This window comes from Equus asinus, chromosome 13 (genome assembly GCF_041296235.1).
Source record: "Equus asinus isolate D_3611 breed Donkey chromosome 13, EquAss-T2T_v2, whole genome shotgun sequence".
NCBI lineage: Eukaryota > Metazoa > Chordata > Mammalia > Perissodactyla > Equidae > Equus > Equus asinus.
The window spans coordinates 61255329-61268301 of record NC_091802.1 but is presented as its reverse complement, the minus strand read 5'-3'; the positions used below and the strand labels follow the sequence as shown (position 1 = coordinate 61268301).

General features: G+C 44.3%; 1 protein-coding gene across 11 annotated transcripts in view; it reads left to right on the top strand.

The window, feature by feature from the left end:
* CCDC57 (coiled-coil domain containing 57) overlaps window positions 1–12973 on the top strand; it is a 118970-nt gene that overhangs the window by 80150 nt on the left and 25847 nt on the right. For 7 of the 11 annotated variants that reach the window (XM_070483861.1, XM_070483864.1, XM_044744249.2 and 4 more), the window contains 3 exons: window positions 5065–5165; window positions 12368–12499; window positions 12752–12968. In XM_070483861.1, the coding sequence (XP_070339962.1) occupies window positions 5065–5165; window positions 12368–12499; window positions 12752–12968 (450 nt within the window). Of the gene's footprint in view, window positions 1–5064; window positions 5166–12367; window positions 12500–12751; window positions 12969–12973 lie in introns of those variants that run through there. The other 4 variants (XM_070483869.1, XM_070483868.1, XR_011493988.1 and 1 more) reach the window with 4 other exon arrangements.

Below are 12973 nucleotides of genomic sequence, written 5' to 3'. Positions count from 1 at the left end.
ATCTTTTAAAATTTTTTTCTGAGGAAGATTCAACCTGAGCTAATGTCTGTGCCAGACTTCCTCTATTTTATATGTGGGTGGCTGCCACAGCATGGCTGACTGAGTGGCGTAGGTTGGTGCCCACGGTCCAAACCTGCAACCCCGGGCACCAAAACAGAGCGCGCCAAACTCAACCACCACACCACAGGGCCAGCCCCAACCACTGATCTTTTTACATTCTCCACACTTTTCCTTTTCCAGAATCTTGTAGAGTTGGAATCATACAGTGTGAGGCCTTTGATATCTAACATTTTTTAAAAGATTTCTGATTATAAAGAGGCTGTTTTCTCACTGTAAAAATTTAAATGAGTGCTGGGAAGTATTAATTTATACAGGAAAGCACATATTACCAGCTAGAGCTAATCCACATTTTGGTGCCTCTCTGTCCATCCATCAGGGTGTGTGTTCATGCTCACACACACTCTCACACTCCAGTACCCACATAGCCACGTGCATTGCACTGTGCCCTGCTCCCTCTGCATGCGCTCTCTCAGTGAACGGCCCACTGTATGCATTTTTGGGTCATGACCACGGCTGGTTGTTTTTAAGGAGATGCTGCATGCTGATATCCTTTGCTTGTTCCCCAGACGCTCTACAGTCTCTAGGTGGACAGATGCCCTCTGTGCCATCTTCTCAAGAGACATTTAACGTGTTGTGAGAGCATGAAACAGCCCTCTGAAAAAGTGCCTCATGGGCGTTCTTACAACAGTAAAGTCCTGATGTGGCCAAGCCTCACAAAAACTAGATCTTTATTAGAAAATGGTTTTTGCCAGTCTAGCCAGGTAAAAACATTTCATTGCTTCAATTTGTATTTCTTTAATTTTTCTGTTTGTGGTTTTGTGGCCATTTGTATTTCATTATCATATCATTTTCCTGCTGAATTTTTGATTCATCTAGAAATGATTTGGTAAAAAGAAGAAATTAGGGATCTAGCTTTATTTTTGCTAAATGGTTAGCCGGCTGACCCAATACTACTTTTTAGGCATGTTTACACAAATAGTAAAACATCTATTTACATTTAGCTTATTACTTAGAATTACACGTGTGCATCTAAGATCCTAGGGTAAGAATATATTGATGTATACTACCTAAAGCAATGTGCAGATTCAATGCAATCCCAATCAGAATTCCAATGACGTTCTTCACGGAAATAGAACAAAGAATCCTAAAATTCATATGGGGCAACAAAAGACCCCGAATTTCTAAAGCAATCCTGAGAAAAAAGAACAAAACGGGAGACATCACAATCCCTGACTTCAAAATATACTACAAAGCTATAGTAATCAAAACAGCATGGTACTGGTACAAAAACAGGCACAAAGATCAATGGAATAGAACTGAAAGCATAGAAATAAAACCACACATCTATGGACTGCTAACCTTTTGGATAAAGGAGCTAAGAACATACTGTGGAGAAAGGAAAGTCTCTTCAATAAATGGTATTGTGAAAACTGGGAAGCCACATGCAAAAGAATGAAAGTAGACCATTATCTTTTCACCATACACAAAAAATTAACTCAAAATGGATCATAAATTGAAGGTACGACCTGAAACCATAAAACTCCTAGAAGAAAATATAGGCAGTACACTCTCTGACATCTGTCTTAGAAGGATCTTTTTCAATACCATATCTACTTGGGCAAGGGAAACAAAAGAAAATATAAACAAGTGGAACTTCATCAGCTTAAAGAGCTTCTGCAAGGCAAAGGAAAGCGGGAACAAAACAAAAAGACAGCCCACCAACTGGGAGAAAATATTTGCAAATCATATATCTGAGAAGGGGTTATTCTCCATAATGTATAAGGAACTCACACAACTGAACAATAAAAAAACAACCTGATCAAAAAAATGGGCAGAGGATATGAACAGATATTTTTCCGGAGAAGATGTACAGATGGTCAATAGGCACATGAAAACGTGTTCAGCATCACTAATCATCAGGGAAATGCAAATCAAAACTACACTAAGATATCACCTTACACCTGTCAGAATGGCTATAATAACCAAGACCAAAAATAAGAAATGTTGGAGAGGTTGTGGAGAAAAGGGAGCCCTCATACACTGCTGGTGGGAATACAAACTGGTGCAGCCACTGTGGAAAACAGTATGGAGATTTCTCAAAAAATTAAAAATAAAATACCAGGGACCGGGCCCGTGGCCAAGTGGTTAAGTTCATGCGCTCCGCTGCGGCAGCCCAGGGTTTGGATCCTGGGCGCAGATATGGCACCGCTCGTCAGGCCACATTGAGGCGGCGTCCCATATGCCACAACTAGAAGGACCTGCAACTAAGATATACAACTATGTACCAGAGGGGATTTGAGGAGATAAAGCAGAAAAAAAAAAAAAAAGATTGGCACAGTTGTTAGCTCAGGTGTCGATCTTTAAAAAAAAAAGAAGAAATACCATATGACCCAGCTATCCCACTACTGGGTATTTATGCAAAGAACTTGAAATCAGCAATTCAAAGAGACTTATGCACCCCTATGTTCATTGCAGCATTATTCCCAATAGCCAAGAAGTGGAAGCAATCCAAATGCCTACGGACTGATGATTGGATAAAGAAGATGTGGAATATATACACAATGGAATACTACTCAGCCATAAAAAAGACAAAATTGTCCCATTCGCAGCAACATGGATGGACCTTGAGGGTATTAAGTGAGATAAGCCAGACAGAGAAAGGCAAACACCGTACGATTTCACTCATCTGTGAAAAGTAAACACATGGACAAAGAGAATAGATTAGTGGCTACCAGAGGGGAAGAGGGTTGTGGGCTGGGCACAAAGGGGAAAGGAGCACATTTATATGGTGACTGACGAATGATAATGTACACCTGAAATTTCACAATATTATAAACTGTTATGACCTCAATTAAAAAAAAGATTAAAAATACTAGATTGGTGTAAGAAGACGTCATTCTAGAAAGAGATCAGAAGAAGATCATTTTATGAGACAAAGAGAATTTACTGCCCACAGGCTCTTCTTCCAGGAGCTGCTGAAGGAGAGCCGGCAGATCCCTGACAGGAGTCTCCTTCCCTCCCAGGGCCGCTCAGAAAAGACAGGTGAGGTGCGAGTGTGACCGAGTGCTCTCGAGGGCCCTGGGAGATGCCATGTGTGGCAGGTGCTGACATCACAGGGCAAAAACGGCAAGAGTCTCAGTCAACAAGTTCATCAATGTGACTGAAAATTATGGCTTCTACACCAATCCAGTAGTTCACTTAACATAATTCCCTCAAGGTCCATCCATATTGCTGCAAATGGCAGGGTGAAGGCAATCCATTGCCAGCTGAGGAATTAAGTCCATCAAAATTGAGCGAACTTTGCTGAGATTTAACACATTTCATGTCTTTTTTTAGTAGCTTTTTTTTTAACTTTGGTAAAATACATATAACATAAACTTTACCATTTAAATCACTATGAAGTGTACAGTTCATTGTCATGAATTACATTCACAGTGCTATGCAACCATCACCACCGTCTGTTCCGGAATGTTTTCATCACCCCAAAGGAAATCCTGCACTCAGCAGTCATTCCCTGTTCCCTTCCCACTGATGGTCACCAACCTGTTTTCTGTCTCTATGGGTTTGCCTATTCTGGACATTTCATTTTAAGCCAGACACAAATGGAATCGAACCCTATGTGACCTTTTCTGTCTGGCTTCTTTCACCAAGCATGTTTTTGAGGTTTGTTCACATGGAGGCGTGTATCAGTGCTTCATTCCTTTTCATGGCTGAATAATATTCCATTGTATGGATAGACCACACTCATTCATCAGTAATGGACATTTGGGTTTTTTCTGTCTTTTGGCTATTGTTAATAATACTGCTGGAAACCTTCACATAGAAGTTTTTGTTTGAACCTGTTTTCAATTCTTTTGGATATATACCTAGAAATAGAATTGCTGGGTGATATAGTAATTCTCCGTTTAACTTACTGAGGAGCCACCAAACTCTTTTCCACAGCAGCTGCACCATTTTACTTTCCCATCAGCAATGGATGGGTGCTCTGAGTTCTCTGCATCCTCGCCCACACTCATTTTCTGTCTTTTTGATTTTAGCCATCCTAGTGGGTGCAAAGTAGTATCTCATTGTGATTTTGATTTTGCATTTCCCTGATGACTAAGCCATTGAGCATCTTTTCATGGGCTTGTTGGTCATTTGTGTGCCTTCTGATTTCCTAGTTTCTAAGCTCAGGTATCATAAACCAAGGAAAATAATTTCATTTCCAAATTTTGTCCTGATATGTCCTTTTATTACCTGGAAAAAACTGATACATTACTTTAGGACCCACCTCAGGAGGTCCTGGTGGCAGAACTAATTTCGCAACTATTCAGATGTCAGTAACATGTAATACATTTATCATCACTATCTTCAAGTGAATGGATAAATAAGCTTTAAAAAATTTTTTTCTGTTTCAGTTTCCAGGATGGTGAATATCAATAGTTATAACTCATAAAACTTGTTGGAGTCCTCAGTAAGCTTGTGTTTAACCAAATTGATTCATTATTCTGAGAAATGTTATTTCAACAGAAATTGTGTCTTATAGTATGTCGGAGTCAAGATAAATTTCCACGATTTTTAGGTAACGTAACACAAGTTGAGTTAATGAATGGTGTTCATTGGGTGCCTTGATGATTTCTAAGGAAGACGGAACGCTGAAGCATTGGTAACAAGCATAATCTTTATATGGGTAAACTTTTGCTGCTGCTTTTTCTATGCTCCAGAGAGGGTATATCCTTGGGTCTGTTAATGAGTTTGCTCATTTCTGCCACTTTGAGAAGCCACGAAAGGGATGTGTATAGCTGTAGAGAGTTGTCTGTGTGTGTTCACGAGCTCTGCTGGCCTGCTGAAATGCTGGCGTGTCACACGGTTCACATGTGCCCGCCACCCAGTTCTCGGTGAAGGAGAAGTGAGTTTGATTTTGAAGAGAACATGCTGTTCTTCTCGAGTGTTTGTATTCAGCACAAGAGAACCCAAAAGTGATGTGCACACAGAGAACACACCTTTCCCTCCTCTTGTTTCTAGGGAAACTGTCTGGTCGCTCCCCTCCCACCCCTGGAGCCCAGAAGCCGGGTGAGGCGCCTGAGGCACCTTTGGGCCACTTGCAGCCCCACTTCCCAACTCAGGTAACACTCCTTCATCTCAGGAATGTATTTTTAATAACTTTTTACTAATTGCTTGAGTATTGAGTTTTCATTACAGAAACTTCAAAATACGGTAAACACAACTGAAAAAGCCTCCAATTTTCAGCACCCAAACATAGTTACCAGTAACATTTCGGTGTGTTTCCTACTGTTTTTTACAACTACAAATTATATCATCCATAGGTTTTACTATAGCTTTACCACCCGGGTATTATTTTTTAAATCTTTACCAATATAATAGGTTAAAAAAAATTGCATCTTGGGGCCAGCCCTGTGGCGTAGTGGTTAAATTTGCTTGCTCTGCTTCGGCAGCCCAGGGTTCACCAGTTTGGATCTGGGGCACGGACCTACACACTGTTCATCCAGCCATGCTGTGGTGGCATCCCACATACAAAATAGAGGAAGATGGGCACAGATGTTAGCTCAGCGACAATCTTCCTCAAAAAAAAAGTGTCTTATATCCTTAGTGTTATTTAAGTTTTTAATCAATTTATTGGCCATTTATATTTCTTCTTTTGTGGGTTATTTATACACATTCTTTGCTATTTTTTCTACTGGTGTGTTGTTACTTTTCTTGTTAGTTTGTAAGAGTTCTTTATATATTAAGGAAATTGCTGCTTGTCTGTTATAAATCTTTCTCAAACTTGTCGTTTGCCTTTTAATTTTTTATTTTGTTTTAATACACAGATAACTTTTTTTAATCTAATGAACTGTCAGTCTACTTAATGGTTTATTTCACTGGATTTTGTCTTAGAGGGTTTTTCTCTAGTCTGAGTTTAGGTAAATATTCACCCTTTTCTTCCAGTTGTTCTATTTTACTAATTGTCATAGTACCCTGTAAGTCATTATCCTACTTTTTTCCCACTGGTTTGGAATTGCCATTTTTATCATATGTTAAAAGTCTATTCTCTTGCTTATGTTTGTTTTTAATTAATTTTTAATTTTGAAATAATTTTCAATTCACATGAAGTTGTAAGAACAGCACATATACCCTCACCTACATTCACCAGTTGTTAACTTATTGCTACATTTGCTTTGTCATTCTTCTTCCCTCCCTCTGCCTCCCACACATTTTAGATAGAGAGATCTGGAGAGAGATGATAGATAGACAGACAGAGAGCTAAGTGGAAATAAATAAAGGAAACCTCATTTATAATGGAGTCAGGAAGCCCTGAAGGGGAGCTCTCACACAGGTACCAGTCAGTGCAGCCACATAACCAGCCGCAAGAAGGAAGATGAGAATTATTTCGACAAGGGAGGATGTAATCACATGGGAATTTCATCTCCTGCTTGTAAGCAAAAGAAGGAAGATCCCTCCCTGCCCCAGCATGAGCACCCCAGCCAGTGCTTGTAGCCCGTGGGAAACCGCCACAACCTCGACTCTCCTTCTTCTCCACTGAACTTTTGTTCGAAAACCTTCCCCACTTCCCTCCTAAACCCTGGCCTTCCTGTTGTCTCTGAGGGCTGCCTGTGTCTAACCGTAGCTTGGATGTCCTGAATGGCAGTTCCTCTGCCGTTCCTGAAGAAACAACCCGTATTGCTGGTAATATAACTGGCTGTTTCATTGTTAAGGTCCATAGATGGATAGGTAGCCAGGGAGCTAGCTTTTTTCTTGGACCAGCTGAGAATAAGTTGCAGACATCGAGCCCCTGTGTATCTGAAAACAAGGACGCCCCCTGACATGTAGCCACAGAAATTATCAAACTCAGAAAGCATGACATTAATACAGTCCTAGAACTTAATATACATTCTATATTCAGATTTGGCCAGTCACCTCTCTGTAGCCATCATCCTCAGCTGAGTAGCCGGTCCAGGACCCGCGTTGCCTCAGCGCTCCCATGCGTGTGTGTGTGTGTGTGTGAATGTTTGTGAGTGTGCTTGTGCCCCAGAACGGGTCCTCAGCCCTTCTTGGTCTTTCACAGCATCAACATTTTTGAAAAGTCAGGCCAGTGTTTCATAGACTGTGGGGCTGACACTGCAAAACTGTTGGATTCCAGTTCTGCATTTATCTTCTACACAGTTCCAGTGACTTGTCTGTTCCCGAGTCCATGCTGTCCTACCTTAAATACCATGGCTTTGGGCCGACCCTGTGGCCTAGTGGTTAAGTTTGGCACGCTCTGCTTCAGCGGCCTGGGTTCAGTTCCCAGGCACAGACCCACACCACTCATTGGTGGCCATGCTGTGGTGGCAACCCACATACGAAATAGGGGAAGATTGACAATGGATGTTAGCTCAGGGGGAATCTTCTTCAGCAAAAACAAAAACAAAAACACACCCGTAGCTTTGTGATATGTTTAATATATTACAAATCTCTGTAACCAGCTTGCCGTAGTTTCTGCTACCTCATAAAATTTTCTTTGCTGTTCTCTCCCATTTAATGTTTACTAGGTGGTATTGTTATTTATGTATTTATTTTTTTAAGTATTTTTATACTTCTAAGAAGATACAAAGACTAATTTACTGAACACCTGTGTGTACACCATCCAACTTAATAAACAAAATGTTATAATGTCAAAACCCCTTTGATCTCCACCCAAAAGTGCCTCCAGCCCCTTTCAGACTTCCCTGACGTGTTTCTCTCTCTCAGCGGATACTGGAAATCTGTGTTAATCATATGCAGCTGTGTGTATATCTTTCTTCGCCTGTGCTTTCATTCAACATTATGTTTCTGAGATCTATGCATGTTGATACTTTGGCTCTGGTTCAGGGAGGGGTAAAGTTTCTCTGTAAAGGGCCAGATAGGAAATACTCTCACCTTTAAGGGCTGTACAGTCTCTGTTTTAACTTCTCAGCTCTGCATCTAGCCTGACTGCAGCCACAGGGGATACGTAAACAGATGGGCATGGACATGCTCCAGGAGGACATTATGGATCTTGAAATCTTAATTTCATATAGTTTTCATGTCATAAAATATTCTTCTTTTGATTTTTTCCAACTACTTAAAAATGTAAAAACTATTTCTAGCTCACAGGTATACAAAAAACGTGGTGGGCAGAGTTTGCCTGCAAGCTGTGGTTTGCCGACCGCAAGACTACATACTAGTTTGTATTTTCTTTCTACTGTGCCAATGTACCGACATTTACCCACTCTTCTGTCAGTGGGCATCTCGGTTGGTTACCAATGTTTTGGTATGAACATTGTGATTACTGTCCTCATATGCAAAAGTGTCTCTAGAGTGTGTACCTGTGGTGCAGAATCGCTGGGTTCGAGGGTGTGTATGTTTTGTCTTTCTAAGATGTTGTCAGATGACTGTCTAAAGTCGTTGGACAGTTCACACTTCCACAGGCGATGCACAAAGACTCTGCATTTTGTCACATATTGGTATTTTGAAGCTCAACACAATGTACTCATCTGTTTTTGTTGCTGTTTTTAAAATTCTTATAACAAAGAGACTTTATTTTTCAGAGCAGTTTTAAGTTCATAGAAAAGTTGAGCAGAAAGTGCAGAAGTTTCCCACACACCTCCTGCCCCTACACATGCACAGCCTCCCCCATTATCAGCATCCCACCAGAGTGGGGCGTTTGTCACAACTGATGAACCGCGTTGACAGGTCATTATCATCCCACATCCCCGGAGTGCACAGGGTTCCTCTTGGCGGTGTCCGTTCTGTGGCTGTGGACTAATGCATGTGGCCCGTGTTCATCATCAGAACCTTGTGCAGAGAGCTTTCACTGCCCTCAGATCCTCTACGCTCTGCCTGTTCCTCCTGTCCCCTTAGCCCTTCCAGCCACTGATCTTTTTCTCTCTGCAGAGTTCTGCCTTCCCAGAGTGTCCTAGAGTTGGAATCCCACAGCAGGAGGCGTTCTCAGAGTGGCTTCTTTTGCTCAGTCGTGTGTAGTTAAGGTTCCCCCGTGTCTCTTCACAGCTTCGTAAGCTCTTTTCTTTTTGTGGCTGAATAGTGTTCTCTTGATGGCTATAGCAATGTGTTTATCTTATATGTCTCTTTAAACTTGCAGTCTAACCGTTGCAGGTTGTGAGGGAGGTAGTCGACTTCTGGAAAACGATTTTATTTGTGTGTCGGTGGTTTCTCTTTGGTTCTCTGTGCTGACAAAGATGGTGTATGGGGAGGATCGGCCTCCTTCCTTTTCAATTTGTAGACCTTTTGTTTCTTCTCCACATGTTGTCCTGGCCAGGACTCCATGCAGCGTGGAGAAGGATGGGGTGGCTGGCATCTCCACCTTTGGCCTGGTTTAGAAAGAATGCCTTTTGCATTTTATCTTCAAGTAGAACGTTGGGTAGGTTTTGGTCTTGTGTTGAACTATGCCAAATTGCCAGTTTGAAGGGTCAAATATCAGCAATTTCATAGGGTTTGAACCAACACAGACCCTTCATCAGCTGAAAGAAGTTCTTTCTTCTACTTAACTGAGTTTTTACCCAGAATAGGTGTTGAATCCTGTCTGGTCCTGCAGCTGACTCTGCCCAGATGGCCACGTGTGGGGTCCTGTTCCCGGCTGCTTGGACGGTAGCCGTCCTTCCATCTGGAGGGTGCGCTTGCTGGCGTCTTGGCCGGGATTTGGCATCTCTGTCCACCCTGGGCTTGGATCGCGTGTTCTGCCTTAGGGAGCATTCTCACCTTTCTGTTCCTCACGAGAGTTTCATATGACTAGAAACTTCTACTCCTGATTATTTGAGGAAATGTGCCAAACGTGTGCCTTGGAGCTATGCGCATGCATCTGTGTGTAATTTGTAAACCACTAAGATTCAGTTTCTTCTAGGGACGTGTGAGTTTTATAAAGTCTTGATGTAGTCTCCCAGTGTGTTGTGTGTCTTCTCAGTTTGTTTATTTATTTATTTATTTTTTGAGGAAGATTAGCCCTGAGCTAACTACTGCCAGTCCTCCTCTTTTTGCTGAGGAAGACTGGCCCTGAGCTAACATCGTGCCCATCTTCCTCTATTTTATATGTGGGACGCCTACCACAGCATGGCTTGCCAAGTGGTGCCATGTCCACACCTGGGATCCGAACCGGCGAACCCTGGGCTGCTGAGAAGCGGAACCTGCGAACTTAACCGCTGTGCCACCGGGCCGGCCCTCAGTTTGTTTAAAATCAGTTAAAATAAGAGACGGCCAGGCAGAGAGGGACGGCCTGTTCTGCCATCAGGTGACATGAGTTCTGCATCGCTCCTGGTGAGGTGGGGGTGTCAGGGTTCCGGGTTGAGCAGCGACAAGCTCCGGCCTGGGTGAGAGGCGCAGGTGGGCAAGGTGTGTGCAGGGCCCTGGAGGCACAAGGGCTTCGGAGGGGCTGGGTCAGGATGGGGACAGGGCGGCCGGTGAGGAGACGCATCATATCTAGAGGCACTAGAAGCCAGGGCTCCCTGCCACGTTGGATTTGAAATGAGAGAGAAAGAAAGGAAGCCAGGTTTGAGGCCTGGGCAGCTGGATGTGGGAGGAGACTGTGGGAAGAGCAGGTCTGGGGTTAGATTCAGATGCCTGTTCTCCATTGCCATGTGGGCATCCAGTCTGAGGTTGCACATCTGGATGTGGAGTTTGAGGAAAGAGTCCAATGGGACACAAATGCCAGTCCTCAGCAATGGTGGGGATCTGAGCCTGGGACAGCACGAGGTCGCCCAGGAACAGGTCTGGAGGAGAGAAAGGCCCATGGAGATGGGTCTGCCAGACGAGGAGACAGAGAAACTGAGACGGGCTAGCTGCAGACAGGGGCCCAGGGACGTGCTTTTTTTCCACCAACAGACTCCCTGCCCACGAAAGGAGCCTGTGGAGGAGGCAGCTGGGGAGAAGGGAACAGCCCAGAAAGGAGAGATGCGAGAACATTGAGGGCCAAGGTGCCAGGACACTGGGGGGACCGCCGGGACTCGGGGCTTCCTGGACGGCAGCCCCACCCCTCCTTCCCTGCCGACCCCCCCACGACCTATGAGCGTGCACCCACTCAACACATGCACCTCAGTTCTTCCCCTCCCCACGTGTGGGAGGTGCTGTTAGAGCTTTGAAGCCACTGTTCCTGACTTTCAAATCATCTGTATTAATTGCTGAAACTTCTAAGTATATGTTGTTAGAGCAAATCTCTCCCAAATGATGGAATAAAGGTACCTGTTAGCTGTTATGGTAAGACAGTAGTTACTAGACCTCCACTTCCTTCTAGTGTATTAAATGTTTTATTCAGCTTTATTGATCTCTTTCCTACTACAAAACCAGCATGTATTCATTACATTCAGTGAAACAACTCTTTTCTTAAGACTCAAGACATGAAGACTCCATGGGCCCCCTTTTCAGTTCCTCTTCATTTCAAATAGTAAATGTTGTGGTATAAGAAGAAATAGGAGGAACATACAGAAAAGAACTCTTAATGATCAATAAAAAAAAGACAGGGAACCCATAGAGAAATAAGCAAAGGATGCAATCAGAAACCTTGGAGGAAGAAACTCAGTTAGCCAGTCAACAAACAGGAAAATCCACTCGCCATCACTGGGCTGAAAGTTAAAACTGAAAGGTGTGCATGCATCAGTTGGTTGAAAATCAAAAGTTACTTAGCCTTGAGTGGAGAAAAGCCGTGCAGCAGCAGGTTTCAGCACACCCTGTGGTGCCGGGCAGAGGCTGGGTGGGTCTGACCTGTCCCCAGGCCCTCCCTGAGGGTGGCCTGCTGCTCAGGGCTCTACCCAAGTCTGGGGCTTGTAATTCTTCTGTTTTCTTCCATGTTTCCTTCTGATGTGCCTTGGGTGACTCCCCTGAATGGTCCCGTTGGACTGCTTTTTGGCAAGCTTCCCACAAAGGGAGGATGTCACGAGTATTCCGGCTGCAAGGGTCAGAGGCCTCAGTTATGCACTGAGGATGCGCCACCAAACCGAGAGGCTCCGGGCCATTCGTGTGCTTGGCTTGGGCCCAGGGCTTCCTCCCCCGACGCTGCAGAGAGGGTGTGCATGACATTCAGGTGCTTGGCTTCCCGGCAGGATGGGACATGCTCTTAGATTGACATCACGAGGCCTGTTAAGTTCATCATGGCTGGTGGACAGAGCATGTCCCTCCCTTTGACATCACGAGCCCTCTTAAGTTTGTCCTGGCTGATGTATGGAGCATGTCCCTCCCTTTTGACTTGTCACCAAGTCGAGTAAGTCCCTAATACTAGCAATTTAGGAAAGCGTTTCTTCCTAATCTTGAGGGAAAACTCAGTCACATACCCCATGAGTGACCCAGGAACACTGAGTTTCTTTCATATAAATTTCCGTGACAGGATTCTCAGGATGCCAAGAAAGAACGTTTCTCCGAATGCTCGGGAAAGATCCAACCCTGCTCGGCACAGATAGTCCGCAGAAACGAGACTCCGTGTGGCTCTGAGGCAGGAGTGGCCGTGGGGCCAGGACAGGTGAGCAGCACCCCTCAGTGCTGGGGTCTTTCTGCCATGTCTTGGCAAGGGAACTGGAGTGCTGTGTGGCCAGAGCTCGGGCCTGTCTGCAGCGGCCTCTGACGGCCCTCGAAGTCTCACACCAAGGCCTGTCTCCAGGCCAGGCCCACTGTCTTGTCACTTGCCTGGAGCAGGACAGGAAACTCTGGGGTTTCCTCGGGTTGGAGAGAGGGTGGCTTTCAAGGATGACTCTGTCTTTTCTGACTTTTATAGAAGCAACACAAAAGCTCCACGATGCCTTGCAAATCAACTCGTCAGAAAGAAGGCCGGTCCTCGAAGTCACTCCCAGCTCAAGAATTCCGGGAGGAAAATGGCCACCACACCCAGAGATCCTCATCACTTGCCAGCAGTTCCCTGCAGGACGCTTGGAAGTTCCTCGACCTGGGATCCAGCCCTTCTGGCCTCACCTCCCAGGAGGACTGCACTCAAGGTAGG